The sequence below is a fragment of the Numenius arquata genome, chromosome 19 (assembly GCF_964106895.1).
Source record: "Numenius arquata chromosome 19, bNumArq3.hap1.1, whole genome shotgun sequence".
In the NCBI taxonomy this organism is placed as follows: domain Eukaryota; kingdom Metazoa; phylum Chordata; class Aves; order Charadriiformes; family Scolopacidae; genus Numenius; species Numenius arquata.
The window spans coordinates 730,242-750,675 of NC_133594.1; the positions used below are offsets into that span (position 1 = coordinate 730,242).

General features: G+C 48.8%; 1 protein-coding gene across 1 annotated transcript in view; it reads right to left on the reverse strand.

The window, feature by feature from the left end:
* The window catches only part of ZNF618 (zinc finger protein 618), a 174,302-nt gene that overhangs the window by 78,908 nt on the left and 74,960 nt on the right, over positions 1-20,434 (reverse strand). The window contains exon 3 of the mRNA XM_074161371.1: positions 9,759-9,802. Coding sequence (XP_074017472.1) covers positions 9,759-9,802 — 44 coding nt within the window. The remainder of the gene's footprint in view (positions 1-9,758; positions 9,803-20,434) is intronic.

Below are 20,434 nucleotides of genomic sequence, written 5' to 3' on the forward strand. Positions count from 1 at the left end.
GATGCAGCAAGATAATATGGACAAATGACTAGGGCTACAAAGATGATGAGAGGACTAGAACATCTCTCTTGTGAGGGAAGGCTGAGGGACTTGGGTCTTTTCAGTCTGGAGAAGAGAAGACTGAGGGGGGACCTCATTAACACCTATAAATACTTAAAGGGTGGGTGTCAGGAGGATGGGGCCAGTCTTTTTTCAGTGGTGCCCAGGGACAGGACAAGAGGTAACGGGCACAAACATGGGAAGTTCCATCTAAACATGAAGAAGAACTTCTTTTCTGTCAGGGTGGCAGAGCCCTGGAAGAGGCTGCCCAGAGAGGTGGTGGAGTCTCCTTCTCTGGAGACACTGAAACCCGCCTGGACACATTCCTGTGCAACCTGCTCTGGGTGGATCTGCTTTGGCAGGGGGTTGGACTGGATGATCTCCAGAGGTCCCTGCCAACCCCATAGTATTCTGTGATTCTGTGACTATGCAAGCGATACAATTTTGGCGATGAAGCCGAGTAGCCTGGATGATGCCTCGCTGGCATCAGCACAAGAAGCAACATGAGGGCAACGCAAGGAGCTCTTCCAGATGGAAGGACCAAAGGCAACAGCTGACTGTCCACATCCAACTGCTCTGCAGGGCAACACTACCCATGAGGCCAGTGGACCTCCTTTCAGCCGGTCTCCTGTGACAGAAAGAAAGGAGGAGAAGGGGGTGCAAACCGAAGAGCTGCAATATGGTACCATTTCCATCTGTGGAGAGCGTTTCTCCCTGGCTGTGATAAGTGGAACCGGCAGTGACTGAAAGCAAATGGGGCCCGTCAGCTGCTGCAGCCAGAAGAAACTCGCGTTTGCAGTTTGCTTTTTCTGATCTGGAGTAGCATTCTCATAAATAATGAAAGTGACTAAAAGCTACTTAAAAAACACACACTCCTCCCTTATGAAAGAATGAGAAAAAACCCCAATTATAAAAGGACATTTCTTCCAGCTAGGAATAATTTGTCATGTAATTCTCTGAAGACAGCAACAGAAACATGCATGCTCTGTGCTCCCTTTTGAGTGATCTGTGATTGCATATGTACTCAGATGGCTTCTAATGAGGCTATTTTTATAGCACACATCCTGCTGAGCTTTTTGGGAGGGGCAAAGTGAGATCAGTGGAGAATCAGTCTTCAACGTCAGCTCCTGTGTATTTTCTCCTCAAAAGGAGAGGAAAAGGAAACAAATGTGGAGGAGGACATACCGCTCTGAATCAACACCTACAAACAAGGCTCTTCTGCCCCGGTAGCAAATGTGGAGCATCTTCAGTTTTTTCCTGGACACCACTCAAGCTGAAAGAACCAGACACTTCACTAATGCCTTGATGAGATCAGTGATGGTGATACCCAACTCCCCTGTGCCCATTTACACCACTGAAACCCACTCTTGTACGGTCCTTGGTGCTCTCTCCTGGGCTGCAGAACCAAAGAGGTTCAGAGGAGTGCAATAACAAGGACCATCCAGTGGGCACTTGAAGGAACCTGCTTTGCAGAGCCCACCAGGACAATACCATCAGTATGATGTTACAACTCATCTTCTTGAAGCCACCGTGCAGCTGGCTCATCCCATGCCAAGTCAAAGGCCTCAGCTGTCAGAAAGGAAAGGAAACAAAAAATGGGGGAGGCTGAAACTGGGCTCAATTTACAGATGTTTGCCATGGTTTTAAAAGAACCAGAAGGTTCCTGCCATGACTGGAGCTGAGGGATGTGGAATGGGCAGAACAGATGTAAATGCACTCTCATTTTACATGAAGATGATGCAAGCAGGGACCGAAAAAGAAAGATGTAAATTTAAAATCTGCTTGTCTTATAAATTATTTGTGGCAGCCTTCGTACCCCCTGCCCATGGCTCTCCTTTGCTCCCTGGAGCAGCCCAGCTGCGTGGGCACCATGCCTCACACTGGGAGGAGGGGGGTAGAGCAGGTCAGGAAGGAGAGGAACCACCTGGTGTCCTTCACTAGGGACCTCTATTTTGCAGACTTTACCAGGCAAAATATTTTCAAGTTCAGTATTAAAAGAGAAAAAAGACGGGAGCTATTTTTTCCAGTGTTACAGCTGAACACTCTGCTTCTAGTCTCCATGCCTCCTGCTCAGCTTTCAGATCTTCCCTCGCAGACTTGAAAGCCAAAGAGACCGACCTACTCATCCAACCTCCTGTGTCAGAGCTCTTGGAGCCATTCCTCTCTTAAAACCACATCTGCAGCTTCTGCCTCGATTTTGATGTGTAAAGTGCTGGAGTAACCATCACATTTCTGAGTCTCTCCTCTGAGCAATTATTTTCCAGAACAGGCACTGTACTCCCAACATGGATTGCTGCCTCCAGCCACTGAGCCACACTCCAACTGGTTTGTTGGAAAAGGGATTCTGTTACCAGAAATCACCCCTCCAGAGGAGGGAGTAACATCTTCTGCTGTCTCTGGAATGAAGCAAAGCAAACACAATTCCTTAATGTACACCATATACAGGCTAAAACAGGCCTTCTAGTTCTTGACTCTTTCCATGAGCATCTGGGAGCCTGCCCACACTTCGAAGCATGGACACTGGAGCAGGACAAAGTGCCACCAGCACTCTGAATGACAATCAGGGTGGCAGCACATGCTGGTGCATGTGTCTAAACCCCAAATTTTCTCTTGGTCACAGAGTTGTATAAGGAGTTCACGGTCACTCATGTTCCATCAGGAGATTTCAGTTCTCTTCACAATTATCACTTTCCAAGATGCCACTGTATATTCTCAAAGTGTGGGGTTTAACTGCCAAAAGCAAACGTGATAGGAAAAACCTGTGCACTCATTGTCTGAAGTTGTTTTAGAGAATGAGAATTCCTTCCTCCACCAGTGGAAGCGCAGTGAAGACTTGTTGAAGAACAGAAAAAAAGAAAAAGCTGGTCAGAGCTTCAGGGCATCTTCCACATGCAACATGCTCATGTGAACCTCATGCTTCAAGGACTTCAAGGTCACTGCTATGCTGCAAGTTTAACCTCGAATCTCTCTGCTCGTTTGGTCCATGGTCCTATGGGCTGTGTCCTTGGTTGAGTGGTTGTTTTTTCTTCACAAGGCTGTTGGATCCACCCTTTGCCATACATTATTTTCTTGATTGCACTGATCACTTACAGACTGACCAAAATAAGTTGAAGCTAACCAGGATGAATGTGCAATTCTCCAAGGCTCTGAGGCCCATGCTGCAGACCAAGCAATTAGATTTGGGGCCATCACACTAATAAGACATGCAAGGAAAATTTCTGAGGCAAGAGAAGAGGCCCAAAGCCCTGTCCTTATCTGGCAGACATTCAAGTTTTCTGCTTTCTCCTCCCAGAATAAACCAAAATCAGAGCATGAGACTACATCCTCCTGCAGGCAGAAGTATAATAGTAACTGCCATTTAGGTTTTCCTGGTCAATAAATACCAATATCGTTATGCAGTTCATAAATTTTGAAGGATCTAAAGGCCTTTTAGAAGGGAGATGCCTCAAGTAGGATCACTTGGTGATCACTGTCTCTAAGCTCTTAAAAAAGGGGGCATCGGCTTCCAAAAACCCCCAAATAACTAATGTGGCACTTGGTGGTGTGGTGTGATGCGGTGTCAGTGCTGAAATCTGGGGAAAGCAAACAAACAAAGCAGCATAATTTTTCCAATTATCTTGGTCTACTAAAACACACAACCTTTCCTGACAACAAACACCGCTTCAGTAAGTGTAAGAGAAATTTAATCGTGCGTGCATTCCTCAAGGGATGCTGGGCAGCTCCAAATCCTTCAGAAAAGGTAAAACTACAGGACCAAATCAGGCTGCCTCTCCTCTAGAAATTGAACACTAAAATACAAACCAGAACAATAGTCAAGAGCCACAAAGAATTCCTAAGGTATTAGCAAAACAAATTCCCTTCAGTCCTTATTAGGAATATCTTGAGGATGGTTTGAAAAGTCTAACCAAATATAAAAAAAATTTGGCTTATCCAACAAAAAACAAACACGCACTGTTTGCCAAAAGCAAAAGAATTCAGTCAGATAAAAAACGCGACATACAAATGATGCAGGTTAAAAACTAAATTTAAGATGATAATAGAATAGCTGCCAGCATCTTTAAATTTTCAAGCGTGGAAATGTCAACAGAGACAAAGAAATTCAGGGAAAAACAAAGAGAATAGATTAAGGGTTTATTTATATCGGTGAAAGAGCTCTCTGCTGCTTGACTAGGAAATGACTGAGGGGGTGACAACTATCTGCAAATGCCCCCCAACATGGCCATGAGGAGCTGGACCCTGCCACCGACCCGGCCGCAAGATGAATGGGGTAAAATGAGCAACAGGAAAAGATGGACAGAAGAGGATACGGGACCTTGGGACTGGGAGAACCCCCCAGCTGAGGAGCAATACAACTGAGGTGGCAGATGTCCTGCTGCTGGAGATGCACTGAACGCAAAGAAGCTCTGAGGCTCCATGCCATTATCAGAACAACCCCGAGCTGGCCAGGAGAGGGGTGACCCAAGGAAAACGATTTCCTGGTAACTCTGCTTTGCAGAGGACATTGTAGCTACCATGACTCAATGCCTTCTGGCTCCAGAAAGGGACGTTTCTCCACCTCACGCCATCTGAAGCCCTCCAAGGCTCCAGCGTTTGGCAAACTGGTGTGGATTGCACAGAAAACACGTGGGTCCCACAGGAGCCAGGATGTGTCTGAGCACTGTCATCTCTTCTTATGGGTACATTTGACCTTCTTTCGGGTTTCAAGGAACCTGCCTGGGTTTCCCACAGCCTCTCTGCTGGCCATAGTACACAGCCTACTATCCACTTCTCTTAAATCGGCCAGAGGGGACTTTTGCAGGGGGTTTGTGCTGGTTGGTTTGTTTCTTTTTGAAGATTATGGTGAGAACACTTCAGAGAGCACCACGGCTTATTAAATACCTCGCCTAATTATTAATAGTTTCTTCTCTTTCTGACGCAGGATGAGTCTGAAGCTCTTCACACTCCGGGACTGAAAATCCCACAAGTGGCCTTTTAAAGAAAGGGGAAACAAATTAAATCATTTTGCTTCTTGGAAACACTCAACCCTTGGCCTGTCCCACCACGGGGTGTGGAGCCTTCTCGCAAAGTCAGGAGGACCACAACTTCCAGCTTGGGCATGCATGGAGGTTGTCATCCCCGAATGCTGGGGCCCTGGTGAAGACTGGTCAGCTGGGAGAGGAGGCTGCAGAAGAGCTGGTGCCATCCCAGGGCACAGCATCCCTTGGGCTACAGGAACTGCTCGGGAGGATGTGTCCGCAAAGGGCAGACCAAGAAACATGGGGAGGAGAGGGAAAGATGCCACCAGTGAGGCTGGAGAAGGGTAAACTGAGAAGGAAGTAAGTGGGTGAGACTACTTCTCAGTACCATCTCCTCCAGCTGGAAAGTCCCATCTTCCAAGTTAGAGACTGAAATGCCCAGACTACTTCAGTACCATGGCTTGGTCTGGCATTCCAGGGGAAACAGCATCATGTCAGAGCTGGGAGACCTCCATGCCCCAACTTAAAGGACCTTCTGAAAACACTCCTGCCTGGCACGACACCCTGCTTCCTCCAGGCCAGCCCTTCTGCTGGACCTCCATCTCCAAGAGACCTCCCACCTCTTTGGGAGCTCTGACACAGGGTCTCTGATGAGACCTATCCGTGCCCTCACAGACAGCTCACAACCCCAGCAGCTCTGGGATTTTACCTCCGTTTTGGGAGCAGAACACGCTTTAGTGGAGCTACATCTGTGCTGCGAGCGGGTTCCCCGGCTGGTGACAGCCCTGGTGCAGACGGGGGCTGAGCTTCCAGCTGGCTCCGTTCCCTCCGCAAACAGATGCAGTTCCTGTATCAGGGTCTGATTTATTCAGCAGGAGTCTCGCACATTAAGCGTAGTTAAGTCTGAAAACAAATCTAATGACTTTAAAATAAATAGCCAACGGAGGACTTGAAACTAAAATTCTTCCTTCCTCTGACACCCACCATATAAACAATAATAATTATATAAAACCGTGTCTAACACATGACTACACAAGGCTCTGGTGACCAAGAAAAGCACACGCTGCTTGTCAGACATAATTGCACATTTGGTTTTTCAATTATTTCTTGTTGAGATCCAGAGCCCACCATCTGAATGCTGACATTAATTATTGGTAAGTAGTTAGTTTTACAACAGCGTCACGCAGCTCCCAGGGATTACCCCGAGGTCGGCAGCTCCCAGCGCCGTTCCCACACTCCCCTCCGGTCCCTCCAGGACTGTCACCCGGCCTCACACCAGCGAGTGGTACCGAATCTGGTCCACAACGTGCAGGAGGGGGCTTCAGAAGAAGATTCAAGAACCTTTCCGGTGGAGAGCAGCAGGGAAAGAGATCCCCAGGAGACGTGTCACATCCACAAGAGCCCACGTCACCCACTGGTGCCATCTTCCAGTTGAGTCCCCTGAGAGCCCCTCTCCAGCGCCCGACTCCTGGCGACGCACTCCAAGAGCTAACTGCCCATCATGCACCAAAACATCCTGCCTTTGATTGGCTTTTAATTTGCTGCCTTTTAATTTTGTTGACTGTCTCTTCTTTTTTTTTTCCCTTGCAAAAGGAAGAAAGAAGTCTCTGATCTACCTTTTCTGGAGCGTTCAAAAACACACACAGCTTTGTTATGTTGTCTCTTGGTTGTCATCTTCTCCCAAGCAAACAGCCGTCTCTCTTCCAGCTCCCTTTAAGGAAGGGTTTTTTTTCTATGCTCCTAATAAGTCTCTCTTCACTTTTTAAAATTTCCCATTAATAAGCGTATGGTGAGGTACAGGATCCCCACGCGAGTTAATAAGGCAGGAGAGCAGCGAGCGCTTTCTGCCACCGCTAATTCTCAGCTGTGAAGAGCTGCACGGACTGAACCCTGTTATTTCAAAGGCAGCAGAGAGGCCCGAGCAGAGCTGTGGGGTGATAAGATCATAAAAATCCTCTGCCTTCAGAGCTTTTAACGTTTACTTGAAACAGAATAAAATCAATTCAATACAATAAATAAATAAAAATAGTATCGACCCAATACCACGGTCACATTAAGACCGAGCATGCTATAGTAAAAAAAAATAAGTTGCAGAAAGATAGAGTTGTCCCGGCAGCCTTTTGCTTATATTTTTCACCGATATAAATTAATCGTTAAAAGCTTCCTCAGTAGTTTGCAATTAGCGAGTTTCAAGCAGCAACAACTTTGAAAAACATCCACCTTGTGTCTCCAGCCACGAACAGCCTCAAAGATTTCACCAAAGCCAAATTTCGACCTTTAGTCACGGACAGAGCTTTCTTGGAATGTTAAATTTTTATTCTGTTTTATTTTTTTTTAAACAGACTTGCTCATTTCCCTTTTTCTGACCATCTCTTGTCCAATCAGGTAGATGCTGAAGTGGATTTTGGTACCACTTTTCTTAAAGAAAAACCGATGCCCAGTCTCACTCTTCTCTACGTAGGCACAAAATGACAGTGACAACGGGGAGGAAGCTCCGCTGCTCGACGGGCGCTCAGGTACCCTCTGGAAGGCCAGGAGGACGCTCGAGTGCTCGCCCCGAGGGCACATCCCGCACCCCGGGAAGGGACGGCACCCACAGGGGACACCCCAAAGGGTCAGCTCCCACCTGGAGACCACGCTCACCCACCTGCTCTGCAAAACCCTCCAGTGAGAGCCACAAAACTGAGTTAAAAGTCAGAATAAAGAATTTAGGGGAAGAAAACTATGCCCTTGCTCCTCAGACTACGTCGCTTTCCTTCCAGTGCTTTGTGCAGGCTAATTCCCAGCATCTCGAGAGCCCGCACTGCTGGACCACGCTGATGGGCCATTCCACAACTGGGAAAAAAGACGTTTTCGTCCACGTAGGACACTTGATGACAGCTCTGCTCCTGAAATCTGCCTCCCACCCTTCCACGCCTGCCGAGCCCAGCCCAGCGGGCACCCCAGAGCCATCCGATCCATACCGAAAAGCTGCTGGTAATGAGGACATTTCACTCTGAAATGCCAGCGGCAGAGCCGGGACACTGGGCAGGGACCTCTGTCGCCATGGGGAGCACTCGTTGCACGTTCGGTGGCAGGGTTTTAATGTGGAAGGATGTGTTTCACCTGATGGATAAAGCACCTTCAAGCCTCCGGAGGGACGAGGAGGGTGCTCTGGCAGCGGAGAGACGGTATCACTGGAATGCGACGGGGAGGACAGAAATGCAGCTGGAGCTGTGCAGGAGGCAGCTGCACTGGAGGTCGCTGCTTCGCTGCCGAGGGCGGTGGGAGCCCGGAGTAACACCCCATGTCCCACCGGGGTCCGCTCCCCACGACGCCGGTGGCCTGTCCTGGCCAGGGCAGAGGTACCGAGCCCGGCAGCGGTGACTAGCAAACCCCGTCTGGTGCACCGGCGGTGGGCTCGCTCCGCACAGAACACGATATGGAGTGATGGAGGTGATGCCAGGACGCGGTGGAGCCCCCAGCACCACGCGGACTTTTTTCCACAGCAGCCAAACTGGCTCTGGTTTTCTGCTGTCCTTTGTCCCCTGTCCCCCTGTCCTGATGTAACCCACAAATGTGCCTCAGGTGCTCGGCAGTCCCCTAGACGAGCTGTGCATTGTCTCACCACGTGGTGGCACCTCCTTGACTTTCCAACCATATTCTACAACTCTTGGTGGATGCTTCCACACTCGGCTGCAGCCCAACCCCCACTCGCTCCCCTCCCTGGTGCATCTTCAGCGTTTCTCCTGTTCCCAGCCTGGCATCTGTATCTCCTACATCTCCACCTATTTTTACCTGGGAGGTGAGTTTGTCGCTTCGCTTGTGGATGGCAGACAACCAGGAACGGGCTTCGAGCACCAGGTAAATGCTACTGTCACCAAAGCCACACTTTGCTCTGGGCTCCCACCACCTCCCCAGTGCCCAGCGCTGCCCTGCAAAGGAAACCCAGCTACGGGGAATCTGTGTCTGGACAAGGAAGGAAAGCTGCCCCTTCTTCCATGCTGTCACAGCTCTGCACTGACTCCACCAGACAGAGAAGGAAAGGGACCAAGAGGGACCAAGAAGCACCATCTTTAGCGCCTCCCAGCACAGCCAGCCAGGTCAGATGCCCTAAAGCATCAGGAGGAGATGGAGAGGCCCCAGCACAGGGCAGACCCAACCTCATCACCTCCATCTCCTCTGTGCTGGGTTTTCCTCCTGCTGCTCATGCCAGGGCTGTGTGTCTCTGGCCGGGACACGCTGGCCGGGGGGCTGCCCACCGCCCTGGACACCCTGCCCACTGCCCCAGGCACCAGGGGTGGCAGCAAACAGGACACCTGCAGCAGAGTCCCCTCTGTGGATCCTGACATGTCCCACACCCACCAGAGTGGGAGCAGCAGGGATACCCCTTGGTGAGATCTGAGAGGGTTGGGGTGGGGGGATACCCTCATCCTCTCCTCTCCTGTGGGAGCAGGGGGGTCCGCACACAACTGCCGCAGCACGGGCCCAGGTCTCCATCCAAGAACCTCATCCTGAGATGGTCTTTGCACCCCTGCATGGGCATGGGGCTGGGGGGACTTAGCCGTACCCCCCCTACACTACATGCAAACTGCCTCTCCTTGCCACCCCCAAGGCCAAAACATCTATCTTTTTAGCAAAATCCAAAAAGGGTGTGTGGACACTGTGCTCCAACAGCTCCCAACTCATCCCTCTTGTGTGGTCCCTCTGAGACAGAGAGCCCCATCCAAACAGACCCAATCTGCCCACCACGTCCCACCCCAGCAGAGAAAACCATCCACCTACCTGCTGGAAGAGCTCCTCCGCCCACTGCTGTTGCTCTCGTCGGCCTACAGGGGCAAAAAACATGGAGAAAAAAAAGGCTGTTTAGGTGAAGAAAGGCAAGAACATCCTCCAAACTCTCTTGCCAGCTCGCTGCACCAAAATACCTGGGTTTTTTCCATTCTGAGTCCCACTCGTGCCCCGTGTTGGTGGGACACGTCGTGCCCCGAAGGTCTGCAGAAGCCCAAGGCAGGACTTCAGCCCCAGCCCCACCACAGAGGCCACTTTCTGAGCCGACCCCCTCCAGTTGCTCCCGTGCAATTATTCTATCACGCTTTACCGAAGTTTAAAGTAATGATCCCTCCTATGCAAAAATATGCAATTTGCAAGAGGGAAATAAGGCAAAAATAGCCAAATTCAATGCTGTGTCCTCCTGGATCAGAGGGGCAGGTCCAGCCCACCTCCCTTCGTTAGCAACGAATTGCCTAATTGAGCCCCTCTGGGCCATCAGCACGGAGTAACCAGGGTCTCCTCCTTTTCGCCTCCTCCTCTGATGAGAGCCTTCCTTGGAAAGACAATATTATTCCAAACCCAGAAATTTTATTTCTGAATTTGTGCAAATACAAGTTAAAAGATATTAGCTGCATTTCACATTTTGTGCAAATGGCAGAAACAGGCAATTCATGTGCAGCAGGATGGGGGCTAGCCAACGATTTCGATAAAATAAACCCTTTTTTAATTTAAATGCTAATGCACTGAATTAAAATTTAATAACTGAGGAAATTGAAAAGCCGAGCAGGAATATTGGAAATAAATCCAAGCAGAAACAGCTGAAATTAAAAATTCTAGAGAGTGGGAGGATAGCAGCTAAGCTGTCTTATATGATTACATTTTTTTTATATTTTTTTTTTTCAGAACGAAGGGGGGAAGGAAAAAAAAAATCCTATCTTTGGCTGGCTGTAGGGCAGTAAATCGAGAGTGCTGTGATTTATTGCTCAATTTTCCTGAGGGAAAAAGGCTTTCTTTCATGCTGAAATATTTCATAAATTTCAAGCCAGCATAAATTCTTAATTTAAAAGTTATGGAGGTCACATTTAGTGCACTGGTGCAATTCTGAAATCTTAAAGGAATAGCAACCAAAAATTGCAATTTGATTTTATTTTTTTAATTCTTCATGTGAAATTTTGTTCAAAGGGATTCTCTGAGTTACACAAAGCAGAAACACATCCTGCCTTCTGAAGGTTTAAGAAATCCACTGGAAATGAAGAGATAAAAATCTAATTCAATTACAAAAAGTTAATTTTTTTTATTGTTGTTATTATTATTATTATTATTGTTAGCCACTTGAGGAATTTCTGTTAAAAAATTTCCTCCCTCCATTGCCTGGGAAAAGCCAGAAGGGAGGAGCTGACAATGTAATTGCTTCTGTTAGATCTCCAATCTTTTGTGAGCACTGATATGTTCATTTGTTATACAGCTGTTCAGCTACAGAAAGGATGTCAGAGCACCCATAATTCAAAGCAATCAATCAAAAATTAATGATTTGTCATGCTTACACAATGGGGGAAAAAAAAAAAAAAAAAAAGCTTTATGGGTTCCTGCAACTGGTAGATTGCTCAAACCTTCGGGGCATTTTCTAGAAGATTAGATCTGTGTGTACAAAAAAAAAAAAGGGGGGAAAAAAAAGGGGAAAAAAAAAAGGGAAAAAATAAAAGAAGACTTAATGTAGAGCCAGAGCAGAAACCTCGTGGGGTGCTGGGGCATTGGTGCTGTCTGAGATCCCCCAGAGACGGGGTTCCCCTCCTCTTAAAGAGCTTTCTGCACAGCCTCCCTCGCCGGAGGCATCACCCCAGGAGCCACGTTCCCCAATGGCAGGGAAATGGCCCCGGCTCCTGCAATTACAATTCCAGGTGAAAAACACCCACTGAATATACAGGTCACCTGGACGGGTGCTCGGGAAAGCCCCAAAATGCAGAAACCAAAGCTAAAGGCACCACCTTGACTCTGCCTCGACACCATCTGCGGGACCAACCCAGCCATGACACCAAACGTTACCTAAATATTACCAAAAATTAAAATATTTCCATCTGGGAAGCAGGTAGCCAACCTCAACTTTGCAAAACTGAGACTGCCGAGTGATTCACCCCCCGTGTAAGCAAGATTTCTTTACATATAGATTCATTTTGGGAACACGTCGCGCAGGGACCACGCTCCCAACCTGAAGCACATCCATGTCCTGATGCCGTATTTCACTCCCGGTCACACACCGGTGTTGGCTGGTGCCCTGGTGTGATTTACCACCCAACCCAACCCAACCCAACCCAACCCAAGCGTTACTCTGCGAAGGGTCACGCGTGCAATTCATTTTATGCTCCTTTTCGCATTTGTATTTGGAGTAGAGCGAGTGAATTCCTGGAAATAAATGACAAGGTGACATGGTGACTGCAGCTTCTGCGCTTCCCGACCATCACCAACTGCCTGCACAGCACCTTCTGGGGCCAATAAGCTATTTCATTATTTACTTCTTTTTTTGTTTACCTTCCCCATTCTGGGTGTGTCTGCCCTGCCCAATTTTCCCCTTCTGTCCCTTTTTCCTTAAAGGATTTTTCTAATGCCAATTTTCTAGCTTTTTGACCTCTTTTCATGAGCAATTCTCATGAGCAACTCTCTCAAGTCATGGCACACACCAGTGCAAAGGACAGGAAGTCCATGAGGAGCACAGAGAGGGATGTGCGACGGTGTGATTCCACCAGCATTGGGGGGGGGGGGTGTCCTTATTTTGAAAGAAAAAAAGAAACAAAAGGAACTGCAAGAAGTAAGAGTGCTCAATCTAGATGGTTTCCCACCAGCCAAGATGCTCTTGGAGAGGAGGCACCTCCTGGGCTTCTCCCATGGGGGAGACACTCAAAACCCACCCATGGAGATGGGCAGAGCTGGCGCAGTTGGTTCTGGGCTGCTGCAAGCCCACGGCTGACTAGTTCCTGTGGATCCATTAGACCTGAACAACAAGGCAAGTCTGACCCAAATCAGACCTAGCTGCCCTAGAGGTTCCTGGATGCTTAAATAAGCCCATCATCACCAAAGGTGCCGACAGGAGACACCTTCACGCTCCCGATTCCAAACACGCAATTAACTGGCAAATTTTCTGTGCCAGCAATTCGTCTTGGTCACAAAACTCTCCAGAGCAGCTCTGTTTTGTTCAGCACTTGTTCAGCGCCAGGAGCAGGGAATCCCGGCCCGTCCTAAGGCTGCGAGATGATTTCATCACAGATCACCAGCACCCGCACTGCCCGAGACCACGGCGTGTCCAGCCACGGCACAGGAGGAAAATTTCCTCCAATTGTACACGGTATGTGAAAGTGAAAAAGTGTAACAATAAAGAAGTGCCATCGTGTTCTTATTGCAGGAAAGTCTATATAGGAGTTGGTGGATGAGAAGCTCAACGTGACCCAGCACCATGCGCTGGCAGCCCAGAAACCCCCCACACCCTGGGCTGCATCCCCAGCAGCGTGGCCAGCAGGGCGAGGGGGGGGACTCTGCCCCTCTGCTCCGCTCTGGGGAGACCCCCCCCCAGTGCTGCCTCCAGCTCTGGGGCCACCAACATCAGAAGGACACGGAGCTGTTGGAGCGGGGCCAGAGGAGGCCACGGAGATGCTGGGAGGGCTGGAGCCCCTCTGCTGGGAGGACAGGCTGAGAGAGTTGGGGGGGGTTCAGCCTGGAGAAGAGAAGGCTCCGGGGAGACCTTAGAGCCCCTTCCAGTCCTTAAAGGGGCTCCAGGAAAGATGAGGATAAACTTTTTAGCAGGGCTTGTTGCGATAGGATAACGGGTAATGGCTTAAAACTGGAAGAGGGTAGATTGAGATGAGATCTCAGGAAGAAATTCTCTGCTGTGAGGGTGGTGAGAGCCTGGCCCAGGTTGCCCAGAGAAGCTGTGGCTGCCCCATCCCTGGAGGGGTTCAAGGCCAGGCTGGACAGGGCTTTGAGCAACCTGGTCTGGTGGGAGGTAGGTGTCCCTGCCCAGGGCAGAAGGTTGGACTAGATGATCTTTAAGGTCCCCTTCAATCTAAACCATTCCATGATTTTGTAAGTGAGCCATTTGACATCCCTCAGCTCTCCATGGAAATAGGAAGGGCCACCACAGTGTGATGCCCAAGACCCTGTTGTGCAGCTCGTACCCTCAGCAATTGCAGAGCAAATCTCAAAAATAACCTTGACACCAAAGACTGATGGACTCAAATTGGTGGATGTGTCTTTGGTGTGGGGCTGGGTGGCAGCACCCACTCCGCTGCCCAAAGAACCAGCCATTGCGCCTGGCTGAATCCCCCTGGACCAACCTGGGCAAGTGCCAACTTGATGTTCAGCAGAACATCTCCACCCCGTGGTGGCACCATGGGGACATCTCGTCTGTAACCCTTCCAGAAAGTCAACCTCCTCCTCTCCCGCTCCACTCGGGGCTCACCTTCAGCATGGGGAAAAACTGGGAGAGGTTTACACACATATTTTTAAAAATCTGGCTGAAATAAGCTTTTTTCCTTTTATTTTGCAGTAAGCCCATTTGGAATCAAATGTGAAGGGATGATGTGTTTTGCAGGCCACGCTATTAATCCATTTGAAATAAAACGTTGCATTTAAATTCTAAAAAGTGGGTTTTAAGGACTATGAATATCGTAAGCAAGTCAAAGGGGTGATTTGCTGGAAATCACCCTTTAACCACCAGCAACCAGACCGGGCTGAATAGTGTCAGAGCAGCTTTGGAGAAAGTAGCGTCTTTGGGAAGGGCGAAGAGAAATCTCCTGCGCCCCAGTTTACCCAGGTGACTTAATTCGGGGACTTCTTCATTTATAATTGAAAAAGCAGAGAAGCAGAGTTTGCGTCTGCTGCCAGTCGGCGAGCAGGGGAGGGTGGGCGCGGGGCTGCGAAACACAGGCTGGATAATTAGTCACACAATCTCTCACGTAAAATAATTTACAATTCAAAATACGATTCCCTAAAGCTGCTTTTGTACGTTATCGGGTACGTTTAAGGTAGTTTTGTTTAACTAACGCTAATAAATATCTATTAAATTAAAATGCACGAAAGCAGAATGTGGTTTCTGGCCATATGCTCCTCGACTCGAGTCATAAGCGAAAAGTAAATTGTGTGATAACGAAGAAATGTATCAGTCAACATCTCCTAACAGCATAAAGTGTCAAAAATTAGGAGTCCAAGCAGATGTAGAACTGACCTGAGAAATGCATGTTTATAGAAAGGGCTACGCTATATTGGGAAAAAACCCCAACATTTTAACAGTTACTGCAAAACAACAAAATAACTAAAAACTATAAAAATGTTAAATGAGATTTCAGAAGATTTAAGCCCGGGCTTTCTGCCCGATCGCTTAAATGATGATTAAAAACAATTATTCAAATCACTTGGATTTGCATCCACGTATGCCACGCGCGGATCTGCTCCTACGGGTGTGACACCCAGCGCGGGACGGGGGTGCCAGGATCCCCCTTCCACCACCACTAAAGCCTTCTCCGGGGGGAAAAAAGTGTTTAAATCCCTTTATTTCTTTGTACACAGCCACCCCCCCCATGATTTGCCTTCAAACTTCATCCCAGCCCTGCCGAGGGCACATGCCCCTAATTCTGCCCGGGGTTTGCCGGAGGAGCAGAAGCCGCTCACCCCAGCTCCTCTCCCAGAGCAGGGAAAATCAGATTTATTCTCCAGATGCTTTGTGAAAGGGCTGAATTGTTTGTTTTACCTGAGGAAAAAGAGAAAAAAAAAAAAGAAAAAACCCACAACCTACTTTCCCTGAATCCCTTCCCGAAGAACAGCTGAATAATTTTCGGCGAAACATAAAAAAACACACGTACAGTTTAGAAACGAGCCGGCAGCACCCAGTGTGGAAAAATTTCACCCCAAATAATTAAAATTTGGCAACAGGAGAAGCAACTGAAAACAGGTCTCACAAAGGAATGCGCCATAAAAATAACTGCAGGCCTGCCTACCTGCGCTGTCTGTTATTATTAACTTCAGAGCAACAGAAAATGCAGGAAGTGCTTTTTTTTTCCTCTGATTTTTTTTTTTTTTTTAAACAAAGGGCAAGACATTGGCAGTTTCCTATTTAATTTTCATTAAAGAGAAAAGAAAAAAAAGAAAAAAAAAAGAAGCCCCGCATCACATTGAAACATCTGCAGAGCACAAGGACCCATAAATAAGCCTGTGCCCCTTTTTTTGGGGGGGTCTTCGCTTGCCCCTGGCTAAGGAAACCCAAAGCAATGGCTTTTGCGTGGCACCACTGGCCCCTACATCACTCCCACCTCGTCCTTCCTCCTCCACCAAGATCACTGATGTCACAGAATCACAGAGTCACAGAATGCTATGGGGTTGGAAGGGACCTCTGGAGATCATCTCCTCCAAACCCCTGCCAGAGCAGGGTCACCCAGAGCAGGTCGCACAGGAACGTGTCCAGGTGGGTTTGAATGTCTCCAGAGAAGGAGACTCCACCACCTCTCTGGGCAGCCTCTTCCAGGGCTCTGCCACCCTCACAGGAAAGAAGTTCCTCCTCATGTTTAGATGGAACTTCTTATATTCAAGTTTGTGCCCGTTACCTCTTGTCCTGTCACTGGGCACCACTGAAAAAAGACCGGCCCCATCCTCCTGACACCCACCCTTTATTTATAAGCATTGATCAGATCCCTCCTCAATCTTCTCCGGACTAAAAAGACCCAAGTCCCTCAGCCTCTCCTCATCAGAGAGATGCTCCAGGGCCCTCGTCATCTTTGTAGCCCTCTGCTGTACCCTCTCCAGCAGTTCCCTGTCCTTCTTGAACTGGGGAGCCCAGAACAGTGCTCCAGATGGGGCCTCACCAGGGTGGAGTAGAGGGGGAGGATGATCTCTCTCGATCTGCTGGCCACAACGTCCCCCAAAGTCTATAAAGAGCAGGGAGCCACGTTGAGCTACGTTGAGCCAAAGGGGGAGCTGAGATGGAGCCATGTCCCAGCGATTCCCAGAGCCAGGGCATCCCCTGCCGAAAGGAGCCAGGGCATCCCCTCCCGTCCTCATCCTTTCCCTCCGCAGATCCACGGGCAGCCTCCAAAAGGGATGGATTTTCCACCAGGGAACAAGTTAAGTTCCTTGGGCCAGAGGAATGCGCTGCCTATTTCCTCAGCTGCAGCTCCCCCTCAAGAAATAACCAAAATAATAATAATAGTGATAAAAAAAAAAAAAATATATATATATATATCTGCAAGGAGAAATCCAAGCTCTACCAGAGGCATCTTCTCTGGCCCCACGGCAGAGCTGAGCCCTGGGAGCGAGGTTCCCCCCCTCCCCCTGCCCATCGTGGGGGCTGCAAACACCCCAGTCCCGAGACGCGGGGTGGGGATGCCACAGCAGCTTTAAAAAATAATAGCGTCAAAATTATTTGTGAGGAGTTTCACCCTTTTACTTGGCAGCAGCCTCGTCACAGGAAAAAGCAGTGCGTGGATGGGCTGAGGTCAGTGCTGCTTCCCGCGGCGAGGGGGGAAACCTGATAGTAAAAAAAAAAAATCTGGTATTTTTGACCCCTCTGAGATGAGAACAGCGGGAGGGTTTGTGACTTCGGGTCATCAGAAGAAAAAGGCAGCAACTCCCATCCCAGCCGAAGAAGCACATCTGGCTCCAGCTAAGCCAGGGATGAGCTTCCGAGCAGGTGAGAAGGGCCACGGAGCCACCAACGATGGGAATAAACCAAACCTGCTTGGGGACACGCACTGGCAACGCTCAGCCCCTGGGACATCTGAGACACGGTGGTACCAAAAGCCCATGGACCACCCATTGCTGTGCAGACCAAAGATCTCGTGTGGGCTGTAACGCAGCGTAGGGGTAAGTCTCCAGCCTGAGAGGAGGGTGAACATTACTCCCGGCCACACGCATTTTGAAGCCCAGCTTGAGAAAGACTTATTTTATCGTTGAGACTTCCCCGGTTCACTCATGGGAAGGTGCTGAGGTGACTGTGACCCGCAGGGACACAACCCACCCCCAGCGCGCCCATGTTGGACAGATGGAACATCTCGGCCCTTGGGGGGCATGAGGAGCCCCTCACTCCCCACGTGGCTGCTCTGAACCCCCATGTCCAGAGCATGTTTGAGCAGAAAAGAATTCATGAGGTTTATTGAGCAGCCACCTCCCTCACACAAACACCTCCACCACATGTACACATGCAAATAAACGCCTGCTGGAGACAGTTGCTCAGCCTAAAAATTAAATCAGAGTGGCTTCTCGATGGGAATACAGCATCACCCAAGTTTAGCCACGCCCCTGGTCATGACCCTTCTTGCTGGTGGCCAACCCTCAAAGAGCACGCGTGTCAAGGGAGACCTGAAGCCAGCAAACACCACCACCAAGGGCGATGGTACCTCGGGATGGCCATGCTCAGCATGGACACCCAAGACCTCCCACCACAAGAGACCACTAGAGCGGCCAGGAGATGCTCTGGTCCTCATCCAACCGTACCAGGTGACACCAAGGGTCTCCTCCAGTCCCACCCACGGAGCCACCCCCTCTCCCGGTGCCCGTCCCTGCAGTAGGGGGGAGAATGAACAACTGATGACATTTCTCACCGCTCACCTTCCCGCGGGTTCCCAGTCGCCGCGAAGCCGCTAGGTGCCTCCCAAATCCAAATTAGCAACAAACACTAATGACGAAACCAGCCAGGAGGTTGAGCAGCCCAACGCAAAGGTCAGGCCGAGCATGGGATTTCTCTGGAAAAGCCGAGACGGGAATGATCCCCTCTGCTCTTGCAGTTTCACTTCTGACTTCACCCGGGGGCCCTCTCCACACTGATTTCAATTCTCTTTGTATTGGCAGGAGAATTATTTTTCTTTTAACTTCTTTTTTTCCTTTCCCCCCCCCCCCCCCGCCCCCAACATTGTTTCATCTTTGCAAACGGCAGGATTGGGTTTGCTCAAACTTCTCCCCAAACTCTTATCTCAGGCAGAGAAAGTTGCAGCACGGAGGGGAAAATTGTAAGTAGGCGAATAATAATAATAAAAAATCACAATTAAAATCTAGAAATTATTCTCATTCAGATTCATTGTGTTTACTTCTTGCCTACTGTTTATTATCTTCCCATTTTATAATCTTAATTTAATAACCGGGGTGTGCTGCCTGCATCCGCCCAATTTCCGAGCTCTCCCAGTAACTCGTAATTACAAGTTCTCCGGAGAGGTTTCAAACTGAAAAAGGTCGAATCCCTGCTGGAAAAGGCACACGTGGGGTTGTGTGAACTGGGAAGTCGTGAAAACACCAAAACCCTGGAGGCAGCGAAAAATCCCGTCACGGGATTTTTCGCTGCCTCCAGGGTTTTGGTGTTTTCACGACTTCCCAAAAAAATCACCACCACCTGGGCCGGGCGCTGAACCTCGCCAGCGCCTTTCCCTCCCGAAACGGGAAAAAATCGGCTGCGAAGGACCCCAGGTTTCCCCGTCGCCTGCCCTTCGCTTCGGCTCCCGATACGTCACGTCGTCGCAGCCACGTTTAAGGGCTGCCAGCAGCCGCCTTCCAGTCGAGGGAATATTCAGAGGAGTCATTTTATGGACTTGCTGAAAGTACCGGCAGAATCTGTGCTTTGAATTTCAATTTTTCTCCTGTGGCAGTCCAGGGAAATTCAAGTAGCACATACCAGCAGAAGCAGACCAAAAAAAAGGGAACATTAAATAAATTTCAACCTAAAACTACAAAATGTTCAAACTAGTATTAAAAAGCTTCAACCTGATGTGCCTTTCTTTTTTTTTTTTTTTTCAAAACAGTCACGAAATTAAAATTATGAATTAAATCACTGCAGCAAATTGGTCTGGATTTAAAGAGTTACTCCTTGATTATAAGCAACTGAAATGTAATCAAAATATTTTTTCCATCTCCTGTTGCTCAGTGCTCTCCTTACTCCATTCTTTACGAGAAAAATAATCAAATTGAGGGTGAAGAGGAGAAAAGGCATTACTGATTACTTCTGAACTCTCATATTATAAAAGCTGGAAAATAAGAGTGACCGGGCAAAACAACAGAATTATCTGCATCAAGCAGTTGTTTACAGATGGTATGAGTTTCCCAGCAAAAGAAACAGCTGGAAATATTTTTAAAGAATAAATGTATATGGAATGAAACCTTGGGGTGGAGGAGGGGATTATTATTTTTTACGTGGGGGGAAAAAAAGGGGGGGGAGAAGGAGCCACGCGATAGCATTTCAGAAATCCACCCAATTTTCCAGGTTTCCAATTTCACAGGAAACTCTCAGGAAATCAATTTTTCAAAAATCCTGTTACAGGCACTTTTCCAAGTTGATAAAACAAACATATCTCACAAGCTACGAGTGCACATGGAATAAAAAAAAAAAAAAAGGCCTCATTTACACACGGAATCCCACACATTTTACTACAGAAGTGCCATTAAACACATTTTGTTGAGGCGTTTGGGAGCAGGCACATCTCCTGGCTGTGCGTGGGCCCGGCTTTGCTCTGAAATGCCACCTCTGATGGGGCAGCGGTACCTCCCCACCGCAGGAGCCACCCCCGGCAGGAGCCACCAGGAACCACCCACCTGCAGAGGTCCAGCCCTTCCCCGTCCACATGACGCGGTGGGAAAGACCTGAAAGTTGAGTTTAAGACAAGCCACCTGGCAAGCGGAGGCGCTGGGAGAATGTCCATGGGCTCTCACCACAGCTCAGATCATGGAAG